At 35.1% G+C, this 27982-nt stretch overlaps 2 protein-coding genes across 3 annotated transcripts; both read left to right on the top strand.

Moving 5' to 3' along the window:
- The first annotated feature begins 2233 nt into the window (after window positions 1-2233).
- Window positions 2234-3747, top strand: LOC136806888 (induced myeloid leukemia cell differentiation protein Mcl-1 homolog). Its single transcript, XM_067063478.1, has 2 exons — window positions 2234-2789; window positions 2977-3747. The coding sequence occupies exons 1-2, from the start codon at window positions 2370-2372 to the stop codon at window positions 3091-3093; spliced, it is 537 nt and encodes a 178-aa protein (XP_066919579.1). The 5' UTR covers window positions 2234-2369; the 3' UTR covers window positions 3094-3747.
- Window positions 3748-15124: 11377 nt separating this feature from the next.
- LOC136806887 (vesicular inhibitory amino acid transporter-like) lies at window positions 15125-23455 on the top strand. 2 transcript variants are annotated; one of them, XM_067063476.1, is made up of 3 exons: window positions 15125-15601; window positions 21149-21406; window positions 21851-23455. In XM_067063476.1, exons 1-3 carry the CDS (start codon window positions 15349-15351, stop codon window positions 23269-23271), a joined length of 1932 nt encoding a protein of 643 aa, XP_066919577.1. In that variant the 5' UTR covers window positions 15125-15348; the 3' UTR covers window positions 23272-23455. The 2 variants fall into 2 exon arrangements, with proteins under 2 accessions (XP_066919577.1, XP_066919578.1); XM_067063477.1 differs by lacking the exon at window positions 15125-15601 and adding an exon at window positions 15745-15844 and having other exon boundaries at window positions 21851-23405.
- The last annotated feature ends 4527 nt before the right edge of the window (window positions 23456-27982 follow it).

The raw sequence follows: 27982 nt of genomic DNA, 5'->3' as shown, positions 1-27982 counted from the left end.
CAACACACGAAACGCATGCAAACTTCTTCGTAACTTTCTCGTGTCCATCATTAAAATTTTACAACTTTATTACGCTTCAAGTCACGTGATAAAAATAATTCGCGTGCTTAGTCGACCTGGTTTCCATTTCCTTATTATTTATTGCAAGCACACCCTCTTAGCGCTAGGAGCCCGAGTTAAACTTCTGGGCGCCGCACCTAGCACATCCGGTCCCTTTTCAAATTCATAAGGAAACCGGGTTCTTTTAATTATTTTCGGTTCACGGTAAAAAGGTCTACTAAAAAATTCCTCGCGTGCAAAATGTTGTTGTGATTTGGGCATCTTCGTTGAAAGCATGCTAATTAGTTTTTTTAGTGATAACTACATCGTTAAAGTGTTCTTTTCAAATATAAGTAATAACAGTTCACATTTCTCATATTATATTAACAATCTGTGACGTGGATAGAGAGAGAGAACAATTTAGTGATTGATTGATAACTTTGGTATGTATTTGTTTATGTTTGATTTTTTATTTCGAAGACCAGCCTACAGCTATGTCGAGATTGCAAGACGTATGTCGATATTAAACGACTCTACGGTATGTCTCGTGTTCCTTTTGTTTAGAGGTCCGCGCGGCCCTTGAATTTCGCAGACGGTCGGTCTTTTTTCTTTGAAATGCCGCTATTCTTTTGAGTATGATTACGGAGATAATTAATTCGCCCAACTTTCGGAAAAAAGTTTAGAAATTATCTCCGTTATTTTTAAAATGTAAACTGAGCGAAGCCGTAGCGATATTAAAGATGGCTGACGAAACAACGATGAAAGTGAAGGAGAAAATTTAGAGTTTCATCGATTTTTGACAATTTTTTAACTTTATAGAATTTGATGGCCGTTAACGTAGAGGGGGGGAGGGGGTCAGAACCATAACGGACAAATGCCGTTAAAAAATTCGAAAGTCGAATGTCGACGGCCCCTAATCTTTTATACGCATTTTGGTGGGAAGCTAGTGTGGCTATAACTGACAGTGGTCCTTTGGTTTTAAATGTTTATTTTGCTGTTAAATGGAAAGAAATTAGTTTGACAGACGGTGACAAAAAGGATCTTCATCATCCTTTGACTTTTAACAGCAAGTATCAAGTATCAAATAAAAGGTCAATCAATATAGCTTTATAGACCTTTTTTCAAAGAGGACGCCCTGTTGAATAATTATGTAGTCCAGCTATAAAAACAATAATAGAGCCATGCATAATTACTGTATGATGCATATTGTAATAATTATGCATGGTTTTATCATTGTTTTTCTGCTGGACTACATAATTGACCGCCGGAGGCGGTTTCTTTCATAGTGGTACGCTAATCTCGTTTTGCCTTGGCTCATTACTTTGTCTACCATTTACTTTCGGTTTTTTTAACTAGATTACCCAGGTGTTTCTCTTTTTTTTCCCTGAATGTCTTTTATTCGTAATTGAATAATCGAGACGTGAAAAATGACTATATTGTAATCTGTTTTCAATGAATAATCTAAAATGTACTGGAGATGACATGTAGGCGTTAACAATGTGCGCTCTTTCGCGAGCGTGCGTGATGCGTGAAGGAAGGCGGTCGTTTCAGTGTGGTTTAGATCCACACTGTGACCTAGTTATTCAACAGGGTGGCCTCTTTGAAAAAAGGTCTATTAGAGCTGGAGGGATTTTTAGAGTGTCTCTTATTTTGCTAGCAACTTGCGAATTGAGGTGGAGTCTGGATCGCTTCGCAGCCCTTATACAATACGGCTAGTTCAAAATAAAACCAAAAACAAATACCTGATGAGAAATTTTGCGAGATTTCCTGAGAAAAAAAGTTTAGGACCACGCTTGTTTCTCACCATTGCTGCTACCATCTTGAAATTCGAATGTTTTGAAAGAATGATCTTAATTGTCATGGCGATCGCTCAACTCGATCATTGAGACAATCCTTTAAAAAAATCTCCTTTTGTGATACTAAGTAGAGATATTTACTTAGGTAAGAACATGTTAAACAAGTTTGTTTTTTTGCTCTAATGACGCAAGCCAAACTTTTCAGGGGGTTCTTTTACTAACTACTTTTTGGATTTAAAAGTTACCTAAGAAAATATATTCTAAACCTTTAAGATAATTCAGTTTAAAATACTATTTGATATGATCGAAATACAATATTCGAAAATTAATATAGATTATGAATTTAAAACATACATCGAAACAAGCATTGTATACCCCCTGAATAACTTTATGTAAATATTTTTCTCATATATATAAATCATCTCCATTCATTTCTAAAGTTGCCAGTGAAAAAAGTTGAAACGATAAGCAGTTCGTTGTACTTAGTCGAACTAGGAAAAATCACTACTAGAACTCAGTAGTTCTTACAAAAAAATGTCACCAGCTCGTACAGATTTGATCGTAGATGGGGAGTTTTACCAAAGGACGAAATTCCTGGCAAATTATGTGCTGAAGAAACATCATAATCATACGCAAAGAACTGATAGAATCGGGGATAAACTTTATGAACTATGTCTTGATATTAAATATAAGCATGATATGTTTTTTGAAAATGTAGGACGTGAACTTGGGTTAAATCAAGAGAATTTTGATGAACTTTCTAAAGCTGTTATGGCAGAAGTACTAAATGGAAATTGTAACTTTGGTCGTATTGTATCAATCTATGCATTCAGCTTAGCGCTTTCAGATTATTGTATCAAAAATAACTTAGGAGATAAAACAGAAAGTATTACAACAAATGTAGCATTATCCATACAAGAACACATTGAATGGTTTAATAACCATGGTCAATGGGTAAGCATTTTCACAAATTCCTTTTTTTTTTTAGTTCCCAGTCTAGTGTGTTCAATTCTCGTCACAACAGGTCACACTGATATTGACTATTTTGAGAGTTCCAGAAAGACTTTTTGTTATGTAAGATTAAACACCAACTTAGTTTTCGAACTATTTTCTAATTTACAAATTATTTTTTATTTTTTAGGACGGTTTTTTAGACCACTTCACACCACAAACTGTAGAAGACAAAGTTTGGCGTGGAATGATGATCACGACCTTTGGACTAGGAGCTGTTGCAGGGCTTATATATGCTCATTCATAATATATGCTCATTCATAGGCTGATTACAGTAAATTGACGACAAGGAGAAGTTCAGTTCCTGTGACCATCATTGTCTTGGGAATTCATTCTACATTACATTCATAGTATCACACTTGAATCAGGCTTGGAAGTTCTATGCCACTAAAGATGATACATTTCTGTTGACCATAATGAAGTGTTATGACAAAGGAAGCCTTGAGCGACCCGAATAAATTTCCTTTGCATTGAAAATCCTTTTTGGATGATTTTGTTAATTTTCAGAGATATCACTACATTCAAGGGAGTAAAAAAACAAACTGAAATAATAGAAAACTTCTGACGTAAAAATATGTAAATACATTTGAACGGGGAGCTGGCTCCACGTTCTCATTTTCAGAACAATGAATATCAATAATTTTTTAACAAAATTTCTAGGCTAAGAATTTTCGAATTTTATATAGTTTAGAGATATATAACATGTTCCCAGGAAATTACTTGATGGATCTTTAGATGAGCTAATTTTTAATCAAAACATGTTATGATTAGGTTCAATGGACGTAAAACAAGATTCCTTTATTATCATGTTTACATTTTTATGATTGTGTTTTTAAACATTTTTTTGTTAATAAAAGAGAAAAATTATCCCTGTTTTTATCCAATCATCATAAAAAGAAAAGTTTGTGTCATTCATTTTTGTGATGAAAAAATTAGTGTGAAATGATTTTGAAAGAAATTTGATCCCTTAGAAACCTTTGATCCACATATTGTCATAATGTATACTTTGTAATCAAATCTAGCAGTCCTCTTGTTTACGTATTTCAAGCCAAATCTTGTTTACGACTTGCCTCGTTCTCATCTCTCATGTGGTTGTTGAATAATATATTATTAGAAATTCTTTCCTAATTGCTAAGTAAAGTCATTAGCATCTTTCTAATTGCGTTCAAATTGTCATTATTCTTTATTTTAATCACCTACTCGAATTTCTGGTCGAACAGGTTTTCCTTGTGACGTCACTTCTTCAAAAATTTTGATTAGGTAGATAGATTTTTATGACGTATCTCTTTCTGCTGTACCAATATTTATTTTCTGAAATCTTTGCGCAAAATCAATAATTGGTTAAGATTTTTGAAAAAAGAGATTTCAAGGGAAAAGTAGATTTTCTTAAGTTTTCTGAAAAAGTGGAGAGGTTTCTTCTGTCGGTATGGGGTCTATTGCAAAAGGTGTTTATCCTGAAGCTATCAAAAAATCTCATTGAATATTGCGATGTTTATGTGAATAAAATAACTGAATAAGCCACATGTGGAGAAAAAATAGATATTCAAATACACGTTTATTTCTATAAGAAAATCCAAAATTTTTTAAGCCTTCGGATATTTTTAACTTCTTATTTTCACCCTTTTGTGAGTGTTTTTGCCCATTTTCCTCAGACATTGATTGGAAGTTTTAGAGTCCGCAAAGCCTTAAAATGTTCTTAACTTGTTCTTTACATTTTGGCCATCGAAGCCTTATGTTCCTATATAGTTTGTTCTTATAAAAAATCGTGTATTCAAATAAATAAAACAGCGTAGTTTGAATAGTTTTTAAAATATTGATGTGACATTGAGATTTAAAACAATTTCATTTCGCAATAACCTGACTTTGATTTTCAAATTTAATTGCTTACTCAGCTTTTTCTGCAATTTTTCTGATGCAAAAAAATAAAGGTATATCTGCTGAATCAGCTTAAAAATTTTCAAGAGGTGCAAATGTTTTTCATTTTTTGCTACTTTAATCGTAGAAATTTTAGCGAGACTAATTTTAGCGTTTTAGCGAGTTTTCCCTGTTTTCGCTAAAATAAATCTCGCTAAAACACGTCGAATCGCTAGATCGCTAAAATTTATCCACGCGAAATTTCTGGTTATATTGCCTTGATACATTTTTATCAATAAAAAGGGTTTCAGTGCAAAAAAATGCTAGAAAACGAATTCAATCAATAATAATGTAATACGTGTATTCGCTAAAATTTATCAACGCGAAATTTTTGGAAATCGTGATTCGCTAAAATAAATCTAAAAAAAATCAAGATTTTCCTGGCTCGCTAATATACGCTAAAATTAGTCTCGCTAAAATTTCTACGATTAATGTAGATTAACTTTGCTGACACACATTTCGAATATTTGGCAATCTCTGCATTTTTAAATATTTTAAATGCAACGATAACTAAAATTTAGATTTAACCCATGTCTCAGTGACCCGCTTTATTCGGTATGGCTACCCATTGCAGATGAAATGGAGCGAGGGGTAAATCACTCGAAAAATTATCGTACACCTCTACAAAAAGTCAAAAAAAAAAGTCAAAAAAGTCAAAAAAAAGTCAAAAAGTCAAAGAAAAAGTCAAAAAGTCAAAAATAAAGTCAAAAAGTCAAAGAAAAAGTCAAAAATTCTTAGAAAAAAGTCAAAAAGTCAAATAAAAGTCAAAAAAAAGTCTTGAAAAAGTCAAAAAGTTTATTGAATGGGCGGATGGGTGGAGCAAAATTTATGGGCGGTTGGCGTTTTTGGACAAATTTGGGCGGGAAATGTTGGGCGCCTAAAGGCGGTGGGCGTTTTTGTTGGAAAAAGTCAAAATGAAAGTTTGAAAAAAGTCAAAAAGTCAAATAAAAGTCAAAAAAAAGTCAAAAAGTCAAATGAAAATTCAATAAGTCAAAAAGTATCGTACACCTTTTTTCAAGTGATTTACCCCTCGAAATGGAGTTTTTATAAGATACTTTTATAATTGGTCATTCGAAGTAATAAAAATGACGCGTTTTTTAGAAAAAGTTACAAATTGTTTCATTACTACTCAATGGGGATAGGAATACTATTATTCATTGTATAAAGTCAAAAAATCTAGTGGAGATGGTTCTGGAGTGAATAATATTTCACATGGGATTAAGAAAAGTCAATCTCACAGTAAAAAGTTGGGCTGAAATTATAGGGTAATTTATAATAACGGTGACGAAATTTTGGACAATCTTCTAGTGTGGCGGGGGTCCTGGTGGATTGCATGACACAGACTTTTCCCTAAAATTTTCCGATTTTCTGAAAAATTGGGTTATTCTATCGAGGGACAAATCACTCGAAAAATGGTGTACGAGATTTATGATTTATTTTTGATTTATTTTTGATTTATTTTTGATTTATGATTTATTTTTGATTTATTTTTTATTTATGATTTATTCCTGATTTATTTTTGATTTATGATTTATTTCTGATTTATTTTTGATTTATGATTTATTTCTGATTTATTTTTGATTTATGATTTATTTTTGATTTATTTTTGATTTGCCCATCGATTCTATTGCGTGAAACTCGAGGAAAATTTGCGTGAATGCGTGAATTGAGGGTTCGCTGGGGAGGCCTCATTCAGTGGGGATGTTATCGGGATACCGTATTCAATATTTGCACCAATGAAGTCGTCAAAACTGCATTCTTAAAATCAATATCACAGTTAGGGTACCTATACTACTTGTGTATACAGATGATAATGAATCCTTAATTTGTTTTATTTACATCTTCAAAACAATAAAAATTGACAGGACCACACTCTTTGCCAATTTCATCACCTTCTTATCTTTCACGTTTTCAGTGTGTTGATTCAATAAATCCGTCCATTTTGCTGAGACGTGCATCAAAGTTGAAAAACTTCCAAAATATTTCACAACAGACAACAAACTTTCTATACACGTTTTTTTTTATCAGAACACCTAAAATTTGGCTGAGCCTGGATGTGCTTATTTTTTTTAGCAATTTTCAGCCTAAAATGTTCTTAAATGCGTTCTTGATTTTTCAGACTACTCTAAATCGACAATATGATACAAAATAAGGAGCACTTAAATTTGGCAAAATTTGGACAATATTTGACTCTCGATTTTTGAAGATCCACCCCTAAATTCGGTTAAAACTGCTTAAAAAGAGAAAAAAATTGTAGTTTCTTGTCATGTTTTTCCAAACTGAGGCTGCGCATGTTCTTAAGATGTTCTTAATTTTTCGACGAATTTCAGCCTATATGTTCTTATAAACTAGGTTCTAATAAAAAAAAAACGTGTAGTCAATATTTTAGACCTTTAAAGATGCCAAAATGTGTTTGTGCAAGACTTTACAAAACACGTTTTTTTATAAGAACATCCAAAATTTTTGAAGCCTTCGGATGTTCCTAACTTTTTGAGTTTTAAGCCTAAAAATATTCTAACATGTTCTTAATTTCACCATTTTGTGAGTATTTTGGTCCATTTTTGTAAGATATTGGGTGTTTTAGAGTCAGCAAAGCCTTAGAATGTTCTTAACTTGTTCTTAAGATTTTGGTCATCGAAGCCTTAAAGTTTGTTCGTATGAAAAACGTGAATATTAGAATATGATTTGTTGGATTTTCCAAGGAATGTAAAATCGAATTTTTTTCTTCTGTTGCCAAATGGGAATGGATGAAAAAATATTTGATTTTCATCTAAAAATTTTATTGAGTTTTCGTAACCTTTTTTACGTAATACAGGTTATGGTCACTTATTTAAAGATAACATATTGATTCCTTCCTTTTGAATTTTGGCCTGGGTATTAAAATGTCCCGTTTTTTGACATACCATAATAATATATCGCGATCATGCTGTGTATTCAAATTTTGACACTCTGCTGAAAAATAAGCCCGAATATAGTTCCTGACTTCGAGTGTATCCTTTTGATTGACGCTCTCTTATTATTAAATGTTCTACTATTCGATATGCTCCATTATTCGATATTATTGAAAGTCAACATCGACAAAGACAATCTCATAAGCGATGCTCTACTATTCGATACAGTGATCCTCATTCAATGATGAAGTACCAATATTCCCCCTTAGAAATCAAATTAGAGAGCGTCGACTGTAGTCACAAATGGTTTTACTTTCCTTAAAAAGTTAGAAGCACGCCAAGGAATTTCTAAAAATGAAAACACTTGAAGCATTACGTAAAGTGTTCCTCTTTTGATGAAATAAGACAATTTCCCTCTCACATATACCTACAAAACAGATAACAGTTTCGGCATCATATGTTTTGTTTGGTAAATTGTCAATTTTTTTGTCGCCACTACTTTCGAGAATTCTTTTCTTGATGGGATAAGCCCATACGGGAAAAAAGTGAGAACCGATATGTATTTTTTGACGATCATACAGTCAATAAGGATCATATTCTTGATATTAACTTGTTTTGTATATCTTCCCATTAGTGAACATGAACTTGAACCCTTAGATTGCTCTCTTATGATTCTAATAGCACTCGCAAAAATATTTGCACTTTTATCACAGAGCAGCGAGAGAAATGAACGTTACTGGCCCTCGACTTGAACGACTCGGGAGGACAGTGTATCCTCTTAGTTCATTTGCCAAGTGAATCACAGTACCGAGTGGAAATCGAACATCAACCTCATGCACAAAAGTCAAGACTGATAACCACTACACTAATGCGACACATATTCCCATTAGCGAACACAAACTCAAATCCAGTCCCTTAGTTCACTTTTTTCTGATTTTTTATGAGCCCTCACAAAAGGTATTTGTATTTGTATCACATCCAACAGTAAAATAATCGGCAAGAGGTGCAAGTAGTTTGAAGCCAATACACCCGAGGGAAGTATGGGTCCAGGGTCTCGATTATCACAAATTCTACAAAATGTGTTGAAAGTGTTGTTTTTTTTCGACTGTCCGAGTAAGATATCGCAAAGCGAACTATCACCTAATATCATTTTCCAAAAAAGGCTATGCATCGTATTAAAGATTTTGCCAATCCCCAAGAGCAGTCACCGGCTAGGAAGTATGAAATATCTGTTCTTGAGGTCCCTTTCAGTGGCGTTGTGGGAAAATTTTTCTGGAGGGGCCAAAGTCAATTTTTTTAAAATGGCGCCCCCTTCAATTTTCCAAAGTGGTGCCCCCACCCACCAGTTTCTAAATCTTTACTAATTCATTTGCCTAGACATAATGAGGAAGGAAATATTTAGTGGAAAAGAGTAGATATATCTTTGATGAATGGAAAAGCAGGCCCCACCATGGTTGGGGCCGACTAGAAAAAATTTAAAAATCGACTGTCAAGACACCCTAAATCACTAAATAAAAATAGACAAATTTGACACTTGCTAGAGTGAAAAGAGACTTAAAGAAACAATGTGTAATGCGAGCGAAGCGAGCGAAAATTTGATGTTCTAGGATTTCAATATTGTTATCAGCAAATTGGTCTTGGGGCGCAGTTAGATTTTCATTTAATAATGCTATATTGTACACAAAAAAACTTATAAATTAGCTAGATTGCAAAGAAGTTACCAATTAAACTGTATTGCGAGCGAAGTGAGTATTTTAAAATTATCTCAGTAAAGTTGGTCCCGGGCGCAACTTAAGGCGCATAAAGTATGATTTTTAAGATTGGGGCGTTTAAAAAAATTTCTTTTGGCGCCCCTTGCTCTTCGGCGCCCCTTCAAAAAAGCTCCGCTGGGGGGGGCCATGGCCCCCCCGGCCCCCCCTGCCACAACGCCACTGGTCCCTTTCTCCTGGAAAAAACGACCTGTTCTGTATCCTGGGCTCTCCTCGATTATATCATCTGTTCTGGGAAAAAATGGGACTCCTGTAAAATGTATATCTGTTCTCTAGAAATATTATGCTACTGTAAAAATATAAAAGCTATTCTCCAAGAAAATTAATTGAAACATTTTAAGAAAATTATGAAGCTCCCTGGAAAAACAATCTGGCATCTTGTTGTGTTTTTCACAATTTAGCTGCTGGATTTGTTGCGAACAGATTGCTGTCAGCTGGAAAATTATATGTGTTTTTCCTTAAAATGTGCTTCTGGATTTCTTTAAGGCGACTCCTGGATTTTATTTGGGGTGTTTTGAGGAAAGTCTCTCCTAGATTTATCCATAAAATTTATTCTCCTGGAAGAAAAGAACGTTCCTACGCATCACTCACCGATGGGAAATTGAAAAACTTTCGCTCAAAAAGGATCAATTTCCCGGATGATGCAATCTCGTTTTTGAGCCAGGACTTATTGGTATAGTAATGCAACAAAATCTTAAGCTGATGGCTGTGGTGCCAAAATATTTGTTGAAAGCAAAGAGATAACCTGCGAACAGTATCTCATTTGCTCACAAAAGGAATATGTTTTGTTTTTTCCAGTTTCTGAAACCAAATGTGATGACCGTGCGTGTCTAGTCCTAGGACTCTAGAAATCATGGTTGAAATATATTGAGATTTTAGTGTATTCTAACTTTTTTCAGAATTAAAAGTTAGGGCGAGAATTGCTATTTAAGCACTTCCACTCTCTTTCATTGAATATTTCGATTTTGGAGGGGTTCAATGGCTTTTAGGCTATATTGCAAGGCTTATTGGAGCAAATTTGAGCTTTTAAATCCTGAGATCCTAAAGTCAATAAGTCTCATGTTATAAAACTCAGAGTTAAAACTCTACTTTCCAACTATAGTTTAACGCGCTTAAAATTTCGCAGGGAGATCCCCTTTTGGCATCTCAAATATGTTGCCCATGATTGTAGAAATCACATGAATATGCTAACTTTGATCTATCTACAATTTCAAATGTCTTATCTTGGGTTTTCAAAAACTTGATCTTTTCTGGATGTTTTTAGCATTTTAAAAAGTCTCCCAAGATTTATTATTCGTGAGCTACAATGTTTAAAACTTTACTGGGAGTACCACAGTGAATGTATTAACGCGAAGATAGATAAGGATTCTATTTAGTGCGCTTCGCATTGAGCTTCACATCACAGAATACGAAGATAAGAATGGCAAGCATCCAGGATCATGGATATGGGATGGGCGGTGCCAATCCGAATGACAAGAAGCGCTAAAAAGATTCATTCTTTTATTAGTAATTGATATGGTCAAGACATGCGCGACAAAATCCTTATTGTCCGTCACCACAGTTAAATTTCAGAGAAAGTTAAATTGTGATGTTCACGGTCAAACCTGTCCAAGACCATTTTTAAATTTGGTAATAGCCTTATTTAGTACTATTATCCACAACATAACGCTCATCGAGAGAACTTTTTAATTTTCACATTACGTACATATTAAGTCAATTTTCTCAAGTTGTTATCGACTTTGCTCACTCAAAAAAGTGCCTTTAAGAAAAATCATATGATATGAGTGACGTCACAAAATGGCGCCTCTGTTAGACTAAAGAATGTTTTTATCAGAAATATAATCCCTCTCTATTTGTTCTTTCTGTTATGTTTTGATGAAATATAAGAATGACATCATAACTTCGATAACTGTTTAGGGCTTTATCATCTTAAAAAGCTTAGTGACGATTTTAATTAGAACTGGAGAGGAAAATTATGAAAGTACAATGTTGATTTTTGTCAATACCGGTCTCAACTAGTATGTAACATTCATACACATCCAGTGATGTAATTTGACAGCTATCATCAATTTTCATGGATTTCGTTCTGAAAAATCCTGAACCTGACTTTTCCTCGGACTTTTCGTTGCTTTGAAACACCAGGTCTGTGAGAAGGGGGTGTACTATCCAAGTAATAAAACAGGGGTGTAACTTCTAATACTTTTTGATTTACTTATGAAGTATTACACATTTTTTTTTATAAGAAAAAACTATATAAGAACATAAGGCTTCGAGGCCCAAAAATTTAAGAACATTCTAAGAACATTCTAAGGCTTTGGAGACTTAAAAACATGCATTTTTCTTAAGAAATTACATCAAAATGCTCAAAAAATGCTGAAAATAAGAACATTTTAAGAATATTTTTAGGCTTCAAATCCAAAAAACTAAGAACATCTGAAGGCTTCGAAAAACTTTGACGTTCTTATAAAAAAAAAAAATGTGTAGTTTTAAAAACGTACGGGTTTGGGTACTTGCTTGAGAATTAGTTTAGCAGCTTTTGGAAATTCTCTCGGATTGAATCAAGTGTATATCAGGCAAACATTTATATTTCTGATGCAACCTGAAAGACTGAAAGAAAGTGTTATTGCGACATTTATTTGATGCAAAATTAAGAAGAATCAGCATATTTGAATCAAGAAAATGTCTACGACTGCAATTAAAGCTTAACGAGTTTTGAGCAAGAAATACTCATAGTATATGTTTTTGAAGTGATATGCATCAATTAGTCATCCTGCTTATTGAAAAACATATTTGCGTCTCAAAACTGAAAAACACAAGCTTTGAATGTCCAAAAGCATTTGGTCATGTGATAATTTTTCAAAAAGCTTACCCAACCCGAACCTAAACTAATACCTTTCGCTAGTACCATGCTAATAATATATATCACTGTGTTGAAAATACACAACACTTTATTCTGCATTGCTCTAGGTATATATTCCCATGAAAGACAATCACTGTTCAACAAGCTTCATACCTTAGGCATTGATTTTTTCCCACTTGATCCCTCTAAATTTTGTCGACTACTATTATATGGTGATGAAAGTCTAACTTAATTTCTGAACCAAGCAATTCATAAATATCACTCAATAGAAATGGTGCTGGTTAGATTAATAGATCACCTGATTCTATGAGTATTTGTATCGATCTTGTCGTTTTGATTCAAATCATATTAATATCCTTGGTATTTCAATAAAATGTCCAAAATTTCATTAATATCCTTGGTATTTCAATAAAATGTCCAAAATTTCTCTTAGTTTCGACTTTTTTCCTCGAATAACCTAGCAAAACATTCCATTTTTTCTAATTGGACAGCACCCGCCGGCAAATAAGCCTAGATCTTTATTCACTGTCATCAGCTCCCAATAGAATGCACCCAGCTGACACACAACGTTGTTTCAACGTTCAACTAACGTTATATGGACGCTGTGAACGTTAGATGAACATTGAAACAACGTTGTGTGCCAGCTGGGCAGAAGCAATTTTTTGAAAAAACCCAAAAAAGCTGTAAGCTACACTGGCTTTAGGATTCTCTGAGGTCACTGAGACAAATGAATGGCGGAGAAGATCGAGATCGAGATTCTGTTTTGGATTAAGCAAAAGTTGAAAAAACCAACGGTCACTTGGATTAATAAACTGGAATTCCGTAATTTTAGATCAATTAGATAATCTTCATCAAAACATATCTAACACATAAGCACCACAGAAGAGAGTTCTAACCGAAAACTTTCTTGACTTATAACGAAAAGATGTTCTCCCCCTCTCAGCCTCTAGAGTAAAAAACATTGCGTCATTGACGTATTTTGTCAACAAGCAAACAGAGAAAAGAAAAATGCACTTCTTAGTATTTGTCGTGTGTCTAAGCAAGTTGAAGTCATGAGACAGAGCACTCAAAGGTCATTGCGTTATCTTTGATTTTTGTTGTTTATTTTTGTCCTAACGGAAAATGACCTTATCAAAAATATGCAAAATAGTATTCCATACTGCTGCGCGTTTTTTTGATAAGAACATCCAAAATTTGTAAAAGCTTTCAGATGTTCGTAACTTTTTGACTTTTAAGTCTAAAAATGTTCTTCTTATTTTTTCCATTTTTGAGTATGTTTGTCCGTTTTCCTAAGAAATTCAGTGTTTTAGAGTCCGCAAAGCCTTAAAACAATGTTTTTAACTTGTTCTTAATATTTTACCAATCGAAGCATTATGTTCTTATGTAGTTTGTTGTTATGAAAAACGTTTAGCGCACATGAATCAGAACAGCCAACACCTAGTTAACTGCTTTAACCAAAAAATTGGCTGGTTTCTATAGCGTTCTAGTTTTGAAAGCCCCACAAACACGCACGCCTTACTCGTTTTTTTTTCGGACAGTTTTCGATCGAATCAATTGATTTTTAGGATGCAAGGGCGGGAATGATTGAAAATATTATTTTACAAGGGTTGAAGATTAGGATCGATGAGTATTTTCAAGTTAAATAATAAATTCATTTTAATTTCTCAACCCGATTCAATCTTGAGAAGCCGAAGCCTTCAGGGGAAGACTTTTTTAGAATTGTGTTTTACAGGTATACTTCTTGAAATGTTTGATTATTGTTTTGCGTAAAGCGACTTTTTCGTCGTTATTTTTCCTATCTTACGTGTTATTATATGATAAAATTAATAAAATCGGGAAAATATCTCATTGAAACATTCTTCTCGGATTTTTCTACATAATTGATATATTTCTTACTGATAATAGTATCCAATAAACTACTCCTCATAAAGCCAAATGAAGAACGCGCATACAAAACACATTCACATGAATCAAACTATTGAAAACCTTTAAAATGAATGTGACCGAAAGCATTCGATTAGGATTTTTCCAAAAGGATTCTACGTTTTTCATGTCCATGAGATAAACTCCCTGGAATTACACGATAATACCATTTTCATTTTTTGGAAATATTTTCCTCCGATGATCAATTTAGAAATGATGATATACTCTATTTGATGACCATCGTCACATCGTACAAGGTGGAATATAACGGATGGTTTTTTTTGGCATTGTGTTTTTTTTCGACCTTTGGAAATTCGGTTCTTTTTTCCCCTTTTTTCCTTTACCGAAAAACGCGAGGTTGTGTGCTCTCAAGCTTCGATTCTTTGAAAAGTTATAGTAAAAGTAAAAGTTAAACTAAACCTACTGGAATGCCTGGTCAAGGTACACGAATAAGACAAAAATACATTACAAGGGTCGTGCTTAACACATCCCCCTCTCACGGAAGCAGTTGGATCCTTTCTCAACAGAACAATTGGCTAAAAACAGTGGAAAATTATACACTCCATTTTTTTCCCCGCTGAAAAAATTAAAATAAACAAAGTCTCACTGCAAAATATTGTGCTATTTTTTCTATCTCAATGAATTCTCTTATTGGAAATTGGAATTCAAATCCCCAGCCATGAAAAATAAGGGAATATCAATCCCCATCGAGTTTCAATCCGTTATTTTCACCCCCAGCGGCTGAAAGCTACCACTGCCGGTCTGTGGGGAAAGGGGTGTCTTATCCAAGTTTTTGAATAAATATTGCTAAAATATTGAAGACGCTAATTTTCCTAAACAAAGAACAAATCTTGTTTGATTTTGAAACAATATATTCTTGTTATACCGAAAGTGTGTAAGCAAGCTCCGACTGAGAAGTAACTTAGCGTTGCTAAGAAAATGCAACGGCAAAATAGCATTAAGTTAAGAGACACTAGCTAAAATAGTATCTGAAACAAAATGAGAATCAAAGATATTTGACTGTAAATCGGTACTCTGTAGTTGACTTGGTAATTCATTTCTGAAGTTGATAATATCTACCTAAAAGGCTTTGACCAGAAAGTTAGATTTTGAGATTTTAAAATTCAAATTTTGTTTAAATTGTTATGAAGAAAGGGTATGATGGAGCTGAATTATGGCCTTTTGAGTCATCGGCTAGTAGTACTGGAAGCAGTGTCCGGTCATCTGGTCGAAGGAGGAGAAGTGGACAAGTCAATAATGCGGACAACAAACAACAAGAGACAAATCTAGATCATCCTACTAAAGAGAAAGAAAAGACCGAAATGATAAGCGGAGATAATATGAAAAAACAACCAATCACTTACTCAGCTTTTGGCGTCACCATATCGACTTTTAAAGGTATCAAATCTTAAGATTCGAAAAAGTGACGGTTTTAAATTAATGACTTTTTATTATATATTTTAAGCGCTGAGGCTTAGCTCCGAGTCCAAGCGTTACAGTATTACTGTTTCGATATAAACGGGGAAATACTCTTCTTTTTTTTTTTTGATATTACAACCCTTTGAAACGAACTTGGTTCAAACATGAGTGATCCTGAGCTTTATTGTCTTGATACCCGAGTCACTATCTCGACATTTAAAGGTACTATTTATATTTCAATATACATAATTTGCTACGGTTAGTTTTCTTTTTATGATCACCATCCTAGAATCTAGGTCTTAAGGGACCTAAGTCGAGAACTCAAAAAAACCCTCCCACCACGGCTCTCGATCAGCCATTGAAGTACCAAGTTCCTCAATCTCTAGCCCTGTTTCCTGTTTCAAAACATCAATAAATGTGCTATACTTACTTACTCTGACGCTTTGGGCCAGTAGGACACCAAAGTAAGATTTCTCTTCTGTGCAACCAAAGGTGCAACAAGTTCATACCACTACTCGGCCCTGACGCAGATCGGGACCACTCTTTTTATCGTTTTATTCCTTAAATTGGGGACCAATGAACATAATCGAAAGATTAAGCTTAGAAATTACCGTCAATCAAGACAAGACAAGACATACACCTTCCCAAAAATGGGAATAGGCCCTAACCTAAGTCAGAGATCACTGCACAATATATTACATAAACAATAATGAAAATAAATAACTAAAGAATAAATGACTGCTATTAAAATAAAAATCTACGAAATATTGTTAATCAACTTCCACCATCTCAGTCTATCAGAGGCAATCACATACCAATTACATTTATCAATACCAGCTTTTTTCAAACATTTAGAAATAGATCTACCATATGTAAACTTTGGACAACCTCTGGGCCTTTTAGATCGAACCCAACAAGATATCATTTTTCTCGGTAACCTTTCCCACGACATACGCATTACATGCCCAGCCCATTGTAATTGCTTTTTTACAACATACAAATCAATCGATTTCAAAGATAACTTTTCGAACATAGATAACATCGTAAGCCTTTCCTGCCAAGCCCGAAAGCGATTGGTGTGGCACATAACACGAACACATTAATGATGAAATCTCGATAATAACTTAAATAACTTTTCTGTAACACACCAACATTCAGCACCATACAAGAGTATGGGTAAAACAAAAGAAGAATAAACTTTTCCCTTTGTGACATAATCGACACTACAGGAGCTGAAAATCGATTTTCTCAGTGCGCCGAACGCATTTCCCGCTTTACGAATACGTGTTTCAATCTCGAGGTCATCCGTACCATTTGTTGTAATGATACTTCCTAAATATGCGAACTGGCTAACGATTGGGATGTATCGGTTGTTGGTTAAAATGATGTCAGAGAAATCAGCTTTATCGTAATCTTCTCGCGATTCGTAAAGAGAAGGTGCCTTGGCACAGAAGAGCAATTCAGTTTTTGAGCTTTGACGAGGCTCTGTTACTCCGGTGTGGATTTCTGTACCAAAGCGAGAAAAGTGGTGAACTAGTGATTGCGTCTCAACAACAGCATCATGACGATTATCGAATACGACTGCAGTATCATCTGCATATTCTGAATCAAGCAACGAAATTGGTTCTCCACGTGCTTTGAACGATCTACCTGTCATTTGAGCATCATTTTTTGTCATGAATACACAAGGAGTGGCAGAACATTTTATTCTCCAACTACTGATGGTTGCTGTGATGAAGAACGTGAAGAGCATGGGGCCTAGGACATCCCCTTGTTTAACACCGATACTATTGTTGATGGGATCAGTGATGAAGTTGTTGTCGATTTTAACAGCAAATGTCTTGTGTAAAGCAGTTAGGAGGTTCACAAGTTTAGGTGGCACACCGTACTTCAGTAAAATGCCCCATAACAATTTTCTGGGCACTCTGTCAAACGCTTTGACTAAGTCAAGAAATAACACCCGCGACTCCAGTCCATGTTCACTCCTTTTCTTAATTGCGGATTTGATTGTGAAGACAGCGTCAATGCAGCCACGTTTTGGTCGGAAGCCGCATTGTTGCTCATGATCTAGCTGCTCTTCTATCGGAAGCAATCGGGCGTGTAAAATGTTAGCAATGATTTTGTATGTAATTTCTAACAACATTATCCCACGATAGTTTTTGGGTAGTGATAAGTCACCTTTCTTTGGGAGTACAATCAGTCGACCGATGTTCCATTCATCAGGAACAATTTCTGTATTCCAAAAATTTATAATGATCTGTCGTAAGATGATACGAGTATCCGGATGATTTAACAACGCTTTTAGGGGTTGGGACATGATTCCTGTTTCACCTGGTGCATTATTTTTGAGCTTGAGCGTAGCTTTTTGGATTTCTTCATCTGTCGGAGGGTGGTCATATTCTTTGTGGACAGGGTGTTGGGAAATTTCGTCCAGCACTGTGGGATCGTACGTGCCTTCTTGATCAAAAAGATTCTTGAAGTGGTTATAGAAAACGGTGTCGTTTTCCTCGGGTGTTTGACATGTAGAGCCATCTGGTTTTTTCATTTGTTTTTGTACAGATGGACGAATTTTTGCTAGAGAACCTCTAAGTATTTTAATAGATTCCCAAGCTTTCTTGGTACCAAAGTCATTAATGTTATTGCAATGGAACTCTATCCACTTGTTTTTAGCAATTTTGACTTCACGTTTCAGCTTCTTTCGTGCATGTTTCAATTTCTCACTGCTATTTCTCGTCCTCCTTCGTAGCACTCTTTGCATTGCTTCATTACGATTGTTTATCAACGGGATCAAAGTTTCTTTATTTGCTTCAAACCAGCCTGGCTGTGCTCTGGGTTTAGTTGGTAAAATCGAATGACAAGCCGAGGATACAGATTTGATAATCTCTGTATGGGTTACTGTATTTGGAGTGTTCAGCTTCACATGTTCGCAAAAGTTGTAACATACAGTTCTGTCATTTAAAACAGTGTAATCAAGATTTATTAAGCGATTTCGAGGGGTAGTTTTCTTTTTCAAACGTTTCATAATACGAAGTCTGATCATGATTGCACCATGATCACTGTCAATGACTTGTTTACACGTACCTGCGTCAACAATACGATGAAACATTTCAGCGTTTACTAGGAAATGATCAATTTGGTGTTTGTTTTTACTCCTTGGGTGTGTCCAGGTTGCATAGAGTCACTTTGTAAAACATGTTGTACTCACTTTAAGTTCGTGTATGGCAAGATGAGTGAGAAAACGTAAACCAGCATTGTTTCTGTGACTCAAGCCGTACTTTCCGAGTGGACCATTATCATTATCTGAAGCACAACCGACGCTTGCATTGCAGTCCGACCCAATGATCAGAATATCGCCGTTGCGTCTCTTATTGATACAATTTGAGAATTTTTCAAGATAGTCATCCCACTCTTGGTCTGGTGCATTACCGACAGGAGCGTACGCTGATACAAGAAATAAACAAACGTCTCTTTTGTGTTTGTCTTTAACACAAAGTCTTATAGCAATAATTCGAGCACCATAATCGATATGCTTTTCGTATCCTGCTGCTTTCCATGCGGATATTCCTTCGTGGTTTAAGGGCTCTGACCATAGTCCAAAAATTGATTTTAGTATTTGAACATAAAAGTTGTATTTCAGGTTCCTTAACACTTTTAACAAAGAATTGCCTTAATAAATTGCTTTTTAATCGAATCCCTTAAGAGTAATTAAGAATTTAATTGCAAAAATGACGTTATGAACTTTAAAAAGACGTTAATAATATGTTGCATCACCATCTTTTACAAAAAGTGCTAAGTTTTAATGGGTAATTAACTTTTTTGTTTCAAAATTTCTTTACCCTGTCCGCAAAGAATTGAACTATTTTAAATTTTGCGGAAAATTTTTCTAAAAAGATGTGTCAAAAGTTATGACTGTTTTTTTAAGCAAAATCCAGGTGAAAAATTGATGAAAAACGACTATTTTGAAGATTTCGAGACAAAGAAGCATTTACAAAAATTTTCCGCAAAAATTTTTATTGTTCGGTAAAAGATACACCATCTACCGCGAAAATTTTTTCAAAATGTTTTTTCTTCGCCGAAACTAAGCTCTTCAAAGTTGAAATACTCTTCCTCGCAAAAGTCTTCATTTTCTTCTTCATCAAATTTTTTCAATGCAATTTTTGAATTTTCATATTCAGGGATAGTTTGTCTAACAGAAAATGTATAACATGCCATAGTTTTGTTGGTTACATCAGTCAGAAAACACATTTTAAACACGGCAATTATGAAAAATTCACTATGGTCAGAGCCCTTAATACAATGCCGACTCCTTGCGAGCCACGATTACACGCATCGTTTGTTTTTTCAAGTCCGTTTGTTATTAGTTTGAACTTGTCACAGTCAAGAGTCTCATGTCTGAATCTCCATGTTTCCTGAAGACACATACCCCAAACATTTTTACGTAATGATAGCGAGTTGTACAACTCTTCGAGTCTCGAGGCAGATTTGATTCCACGTACATTCTGCGAAATGAAGCAGATGTTCTTCATAAGCTTTTTAGCAACCATGCTTGTGAGGCTATGGGGTGCTACGAGTGTTGATTGCCAGATCCCACCGTATCCGGTAATCCAATTGGATTCGCGAGGAGTACAGCCTCTTGGATTGACCACTCAGCTTGAATGTCGATTGTCTTCACTTCATTCGTTGTTGCGTGTATAGGTGTGGTGGCTCACCCCCATTTAATTGAGGAGGATTTTCTTTCCACCACCACACCCTTTTGTTGTTTTTTGATCTTTTTGATCTTTTTGATCTTTTTGATCTTACCGTCAATCTCTTTTCATAATTTCTTCTTCTTACCTAACTCCTGAGGGCAATCGATTTTAAAACGACCGTGTGTGTGGCCAAAATCTAGGACTATAAACCAGGCCCTTACAATGCAGAGAAGATTAAGCTAAATCTTATTAAAGTTTGGCGAAAAATTGACCCTTACGGTGTACTTTCTTGAAAGTTTTTGTCTATTTCATGGCAAAATAGTCAGGTTTTCCAAAAAACTCCGTTTTTCTCACTTTTTACACCCTAAAGTGCATTTCTGTTATTACGACCCTTAAAATGCACCTTTAGAAGCCTGAAAAGGCACTCCCCTAGGTACCTGGCTTTAGAGTTTAAATCAAAGCAGTCTGTTCAGTTTCTTCTCATGGTATGTAAGGGTTTAGTCCCGGAAAAAGTCTTACCGAGAGTTTGAATAGCAGTACTTCTTTTATTCCTCATCAGTTAAAATCAATTAAGATATTAAGCCCTCCAATATCTCGAAACGGTCCTACCAATAGGGGAAGAGGAATCACTGAGCAGACAACCATTGCAACTCTTGAGATACGACCGTCGACTAATTTAGAAAGATTGATTATAAGTGGAGAAATCTAGTTACAAAGATCTCCAAGCCTTTTTCTCTGAGAGTTTTCAAGATTCTTTTTCATACTTTTACTACCTAAATTTGCAGTCTTCAGAATAAAGTATTTCAACCGTCACAAACCTTATATTCCAATTTTTCAGACCCTTTCGATTCATCGTCTTCACCGAAAAATTCAACAGTATCTCCATCGAACCTCTCAACATCCAAAGGGAAACCATCAACAAAAAACAAACACCACAAACATAGAAAGCCAAAGAAAGATACAAAACCTGAACATCTCTACGAAGGAGTTGATGCAGATACCATCCCCTTATTGGCTGGTAGAAGAGCGCGCTCTAATACAAGTGCTGGAAGCTCTTATGGATCTTCAAGATTGTCTTTCCTAGCTAGGGAGTCAGGTATGAATAACTTCAACAACAGAAAAGAGCTTATGATTTAGGCTGATATTTGGTCTATTTACCCTTTCGAAACTTAGAACATTTATTCATAATTTCACTTTTTGAGTCTGAACCCTTTTCTCTGAGTCGTTAGCCCTTCCTTTAGCCCAACATCAAGTTACCGCACATTTAAATGCCAGTATCCTAAAGGAAATGATTAAGTCTGTGACTGCATCCGGAGGTTACTTGAAAGATCCTCTTTCAATAGGGTCTATCAGAAGGTGGGGGAGGGGGCGCCACTCTTTATCCCTGGATTGCTCCATTTCCTTTTGATTATTCTTTGTCTTTGGTAGGATCCGCTCTGACTTTTCAATTAACACTGACTAAAGAGACTTTTTTTGATCTCGTTTTAATAGCTTTATCTGGTCTTCTTTTTAAACACTACATTTTTCTTCTTTATTTAAGGGAGCATCAATAATTTACGTGGAGATGGCACCGAGTTTCACGAAGAATCATTGAATAAATCCGACTTCTGCGCCTCATTATTCCTTCCATCACTTAGTTTCCAGTCCTCTCTACCACGTGGTCGACATATATTTGATGATACACGTGGCTCTTCGAATTCAGTCATGGAATCGTTCGTGGAGAAATTGTATCCGGACCGTCGAGGAACCATCATGTTAGCCACGTGGAATTTGTTACCATTATTAGCCGGAAGTGCTGTTTTCACCATGCCGTTTGCAGTCGTGATTGGAGGATATTTCTCGCTTGTTTTCATGCTGGTTATGAGTTTGATGGCTGATGTAACTGGGGTCTTATTAATTGATTGTTTATATGAAATCTCGCCCAATAGTGGAACAAGAAAACGTGTTCGAAAAGATTTTGCTGACATTGGAAGATCAGTGTGGGGGAGAACAGGTGCTTTTATTGTGCACTCCTTCTTGGTAGTTTATCTCTTCTTAGGTGATGTCCTTAATATGTTGTTATTGTCTAAAAGTGTATATTCACTGCTTCACACATGTACCAAGTTATCATTCGTTGCTTTATCGTGTTTATTTTCGATCTTGGCTTACCCGACCTTATTCATCAAACGACTGACTATTCTCGCTTACATCAGCTTACTTTCAATCATTACAATTTTATTCAGTATCGTTGCCTTAATCTTTGTTTTCATCCATGAACGCGATTCCTGGTCACATAACTATAAAGATATTCCGTTCCTGAATATAGAGCGTTTCCCTCTTGCAGCAGGTATCATAATGTTTTCATGTATCTCGCACTGTGTTCTACCGCAAGTTGAAGGGAACCTTATGGACGCTTCAAATTCATCAAAAGTTATTCATATATCATATATAACATCAGTTTTAATCAATATTCTTATTGGTATATTTGGTGCACTCACCTTTGGCTTGAAGACTGAGAGTTTGGTAACTCTAAATGCAAGCCGTATTAATGAGATTATCAGAACAATTATTGGAGTATCATCGATAGGTTATTCTGTACTTAACTATCCACTGAATATGTTTATTATTTGCGAAACTGTCGATAAAATCATCCACGATACAAAAGTTGAGCAAAACAAGAAATATTATTATGCCTGGGTGGCTTTGACGAGACTTGTTTTATTTGCATCGACTGTCGGTTTAGCACTTCTTATCCCATATTTTGGAATTCTTCTTTCGCTACGAGGCTGTCTCATTGGCACGTGCCTAGTTTTCGTATTTCCGTGTTACTTTCACTTGAAACTAAAATGGCAGCTGCTGTCATGGTTTCAAAAAACAGTGGAGATATCTTTATTGGTTATTGGAGTGGTGCTTGGATTGTGCGCTTTATATGGGACAATAACGAGTCTCGTCTACGCTTTTGAGACTGGCGTTGAATTGTAATTATAGCATTTCTTTATTTTGTATGTAAAGCAAAAAAATTTTTTAAGCTCTAACATAAAGCCTACACAGGTACTAAAATTTACAGACGTTAGAAGAATTACAAATACTTGAAAGATACTTGGAATCTATTCTAAGAGACTACTACTAACTAGAAAAGCTTAAAATGTAAAGATTCAAAAAAATATCGGCTGATGCATTATATTACTACCCTGTCTCTGTACCCCTATACCCATGGGGGGGGGGAGGTCTGCAGGTCAGGGTCCCTTTTTAGACACTGAAGATAGGTGCCTGTGTCACAAATTTACTTAATTTTCAAGATGGCGGTATCCGACAGGTTATTTTGAATAATTTTCGGGGTGGAAATAGGAAAATATTTTAATTTTCATCTACTTGGTAATGTAAGATTGATGTTATTGCTACCGGTGGAGCCGTAAGTTTTGATTAATTTGCAGGTCGAGTTATAGGCTTTTTTGTGGTAAATCTGTTATTAAATATTTCCCGTTTTCCAAAAGGGAAATATTTATTAAAACGGGCTTTCTCCATAATTTCCCGTGTCAAAACGCCTTCCGTACGCCCTGACTGACGCCCGTTTTTAATTTGACAGCGAAAAATGCACCCAGTGAAGTATAAGTAATGTATCATGATTCGAGTCGACTGATAAACTATATATATAATATATGTTACAAGTTCCTTACGGATTCTCAAGCCCGGTTATAATAAAACTATTACATGTTAGTAGCACCTAGTAGCAGACCCGACTGGCAATTGTTATGTAGCAGGTTGAAACATGAGTTTTTGCTAGAAAGATGCAGTTTGTTTTCACCAAGTTAAATCTTTAAAATAAATCAAACTGTGTGGGTTTCTTTACTTCCAAACAACCTACCAATAGTTTTGGAACACTCCATAATCAATTGTAAAAGGGGTTACGCACGATACGAAAATCTCGTGTTCGCAAGCGAAAGGTTTTTTACACTACATACCGTAGGATTGCTAAACTTCCTTATTCCCAGCGAGACTTTCCGATTGCTAGTGTACAACGAAAAGGACCAAAACGCCACAAAAGTAGATTTAACACCGAACTTAGCCGGAGACGCCTAGAAGCAAAAAGATCTCGGAGACGGGGCAGGTATGTTTTCCCGGGAATGAGAAAGTTAGCCATTTTATGATACAATTTTAAAAAGTTGTACCCAGCCGTTTGCGTGATGCGTGATCGGGAAATAATTCGAGGCATGATTTGGGCTATTTTCGCGATATTTGCATGGTGAACAAACCTTTTTTGGTAATTTTCATGATCGTCACGAGAGCAAGGAAAATTTCTATCACTGCATTTTAAACATGTACAAACTCTGGTGAACCAAAAGAAAGTTGATATTCTTTTCAAAACAAACTGCTTTTTTGAAGTTTTTTTAACTCAAATATCTTAAAATTTCAACCTAAAATACTTTTTCTCTTTTCTCGTTTTCTTAAATCAGGGGGTAATGTATATCTACAAAAATTGATCTTGTTCATCAAAAATTGAGAATATATTATGATAAGAAAAGCAAAGGAAAATTTATATTTTCAAAATAGATGAAATATTTTGCATATACTTTCATATATAAAATATTGGAAAAAAGGTTTAATATATAAAATATTGGAGAAAAGGTAAAATATTTAAAATATTGAAAAAAGGTAAAAAATTATATGTAGCATCCAAAAGTTATATTTTTTGAAATGCATGTCAAAAAGTAAAAAACTTTCAAAACAGGTAGTACGGTCTAGTTGTGCAAATATTGTGCACAAAGGCGTAAAAGCATGAAACTTTGCACAATGGTAGTTTAGGGGTCAAAAATGGATTTAAATCTCAGACCCAAAAAATTGGCACCTGTTTGTGTATTTTACAGACCAGAATAGGTTTCCAGGCTAAAATGAAAATCTTTTTCTCCAAAGTATGTCATGTTACATACCGTTGGAAAGCATGTTTCATGCCCGTTCAGAAAAACATTACAACCTATATCTGAAAATGAAGCCAATAAAAGTTATTGGGGAAGGTTGTTTGAAAAATGACCCAAAATGACATAATTGCTGACGTCAGCAAAAATTCCAGGACCACGCAGACACGTTTATTTTTGTGAAATTCAATAGAGGATCTTTCAATGACCAAATGGATAGCTTTGCTTGAGAGTTAACCTCACTTGACATAGAATATGGCGTTTTCATGACCGGTCGAAAGCCTTAGGCTAAAGGGTTTGCACCGGGCATGCCCATGGTAGAGCATTACTAAGGCAAAATTTGTCAACCTAACAATACTCAAAAAACTATTGTAAAATAAGCTTGCAGCTGATCTAACCAATAGTATTTAGTACCTTACAGGTACTCTATTGAATTTCACAAAAATAAACACGTTTGGGTGGTCCTGGAGTTTTTGCTGACATCAGCAATTACGTCATTTTCGGTCATTTTTCAAACAACCTTCCCCAATAACTTTTATTGGCTTGATTTTCAGATATGGGTTGTAATGTTTTTCTGAACGGGCATGAAACATGCTTTCCAACGGTATGTAACATGACATACTTTGGAGAAAATAATTTTCATTTTAGCCTGGAAACCTATTCTGGTCTGTAAAATACACAAACAGGTGCCAATTTTTTGGGTCTGAGATTTAAATCCATTTTTGACCCCTAAACTACCATTGTGCAAAGTTTCATGCTTTTACGCCCTTGTGCACAATGTTTATGACTTTTGGCACATTTAGACTGCACTAAGGGAAACAATTTCATAATTTCAAACATACACTTTTTTTAATATAAGAACAATTTTATAAGAACAACAAGGCTCAAAATCGCCAAAAACTAAGAACAATTTAGGAACAATGCTGAGCCTGAAACTACTCAATTTCAATAAATTTAGGGGTCAAAGTAATAAAAATTGGGTTTAATTCCTAAAATACCTGACTTACATCCTTTTAATAAGAACATGATAGAAGCTCATAGTGCAAAAAAAAAAAAGAAGAACAGTCGAGGCTCAGAAAAATTTTACTGGTTCTTATATAAAAAAAAGTGTAATGCAAAATAAGAAAAAAAAATCTCATATATACTGGGAAACATTTTCATAATCTGAAAGAACGTTGAAAGGAAAAAATTCCCCTAGCAGAAGGCATTTTGTAATTTTCAAAAGCATGCTGCAAAAGCAAAAAATGTCACATTAGTCGCGCGGCTGAGGTCGAAAAAAGTGGCTAGAAAATGATTTTCGTGATACACCTCTTAGATTCCACTTTTTTCGATGGAAACTCTCGAATTAGTATGTGTAGATTCCAAAATCAAAAAGTTTCCACGATATTATCGTGCAAGTAACGAGTAAATGGCGATTTTTTGCGTTTCCAGGCAAAACTGCAAGGCCTGGAAATTCATGATTTTTGGGGGGGTCTTCAAATTAAAAAAAGACCTATCACATGAGAGCTCTTCAACTGAGCAAAAAGTGTATCNCAAGGACGTCAAAAGAACACCAACGTAAAAAAAAAACTATATCACATGATAGAACTCTTCAAACTGAGGAAAAAAGTGTATTACACCAAAGTCCCAACTTCTCTAGATCAAAATTGTGGCCTATTTGTGGTAAAAAACTGATGGAAAACAGGGAATTTCCCCACAATCTGCATTAATTTATGCAAAATTTTCAAACACCTTTTTGACCACAAATAGGCCAATAACTTTTAATCTAAAGAAGTTGGAACTTTGGTGTAATCCACTTTTTTGCTCAGTTTGAAGAGCTCTATCATGTGATATAGGTTTTTTTTTAATTTGAAGACCCCCCAAAAATCATGAATTTCCAGGCCTTGCAATTTTGCCTGGAAACGCAAAAAATCGCCAATTACTCGTTACTTGCACGATAATATCGTGGAAACTTTTTGATGTTGGAGTCTACATATAATAAATTCGTGAGTTTCCATCAAAAAAAAGTTAGTTCTAAGATGTGTGTCACGAAAATTGTTTTCTAGCCACTTTTTTCGATCTCAGCAGCGGGACTATTTTTAAAACATGAAAATTGTGAACAGTAAGGGGCCGTCCACATAGTACGTACGCACTAAGGGGGGAGGGGGTCTTCTCAAAAGCGTATGATTGCGTACAGGGGGGGGAGGGGTCAAAGAAAAATGTACGTACGCAGAGAAAAAATTTTCATAGCCCTTTTTTGCTTGTTTTTTTTGTCGATTTTAACGCTTATTAAATACATCAAGGAAAAGAAAAAGTTTCTTAATAAACATTGAGTTTCATGTATGAAATAAAGGTTCGACCCAAACGATTTGAATTCGAAATTTTGTTCAACCAAGGGGGGGAGGGTGAATGAAAAAGTACGTACTTACCAGGGGTTATAGCCATTTGCGTACAGGGGGTACTCCATTTTCGGAGCGTACGTACTATGTGGACGGCCCCTAAAGGCACTTTTTTGCACGGATTAACTTTAGTGGTGTAAAACCTAACTTTCAAACAAATAAACAACTGAATTTATCATAATGGCCACCTGCTATTGTTGTTTGTCTGATCAATTTTAGCGATAATTAGTCGGAGAGAACTAATGACTGCTAGGCTTTATTCTCAGCCTTATTGGAAAGGTTTCAGCTTTTGAATCCTGAAATCGTAAGTCGCTGTGATTATTAATTCTCGAGGTATAAAACTCTTAATTCGAAGAGTAACTTAGAGAATGAAATTATCGAAAGTGCCAAGTGTTTTTCAAA

The sequence above is a fragment of the Clytia hemisphaerica genome, unplaced genomic scaffold, assembly GCF_902728285.1.
Source record: "Clytia hemisphaerica strain Z4C2 unplaced genomic scaffold, Clytia hemisphaerica genome assembly, whole genome shotgun sequence".
Lineage (NCBI taxonomy): Eukaryota > Metazoa > Cnidaria > Hydrozoa > Leptothecata > Clytiidae > Clytia > Clytia hemisphaerica.
This window is presented reverse-complemented; position numbering and strand designations above follow the sequence as displayed.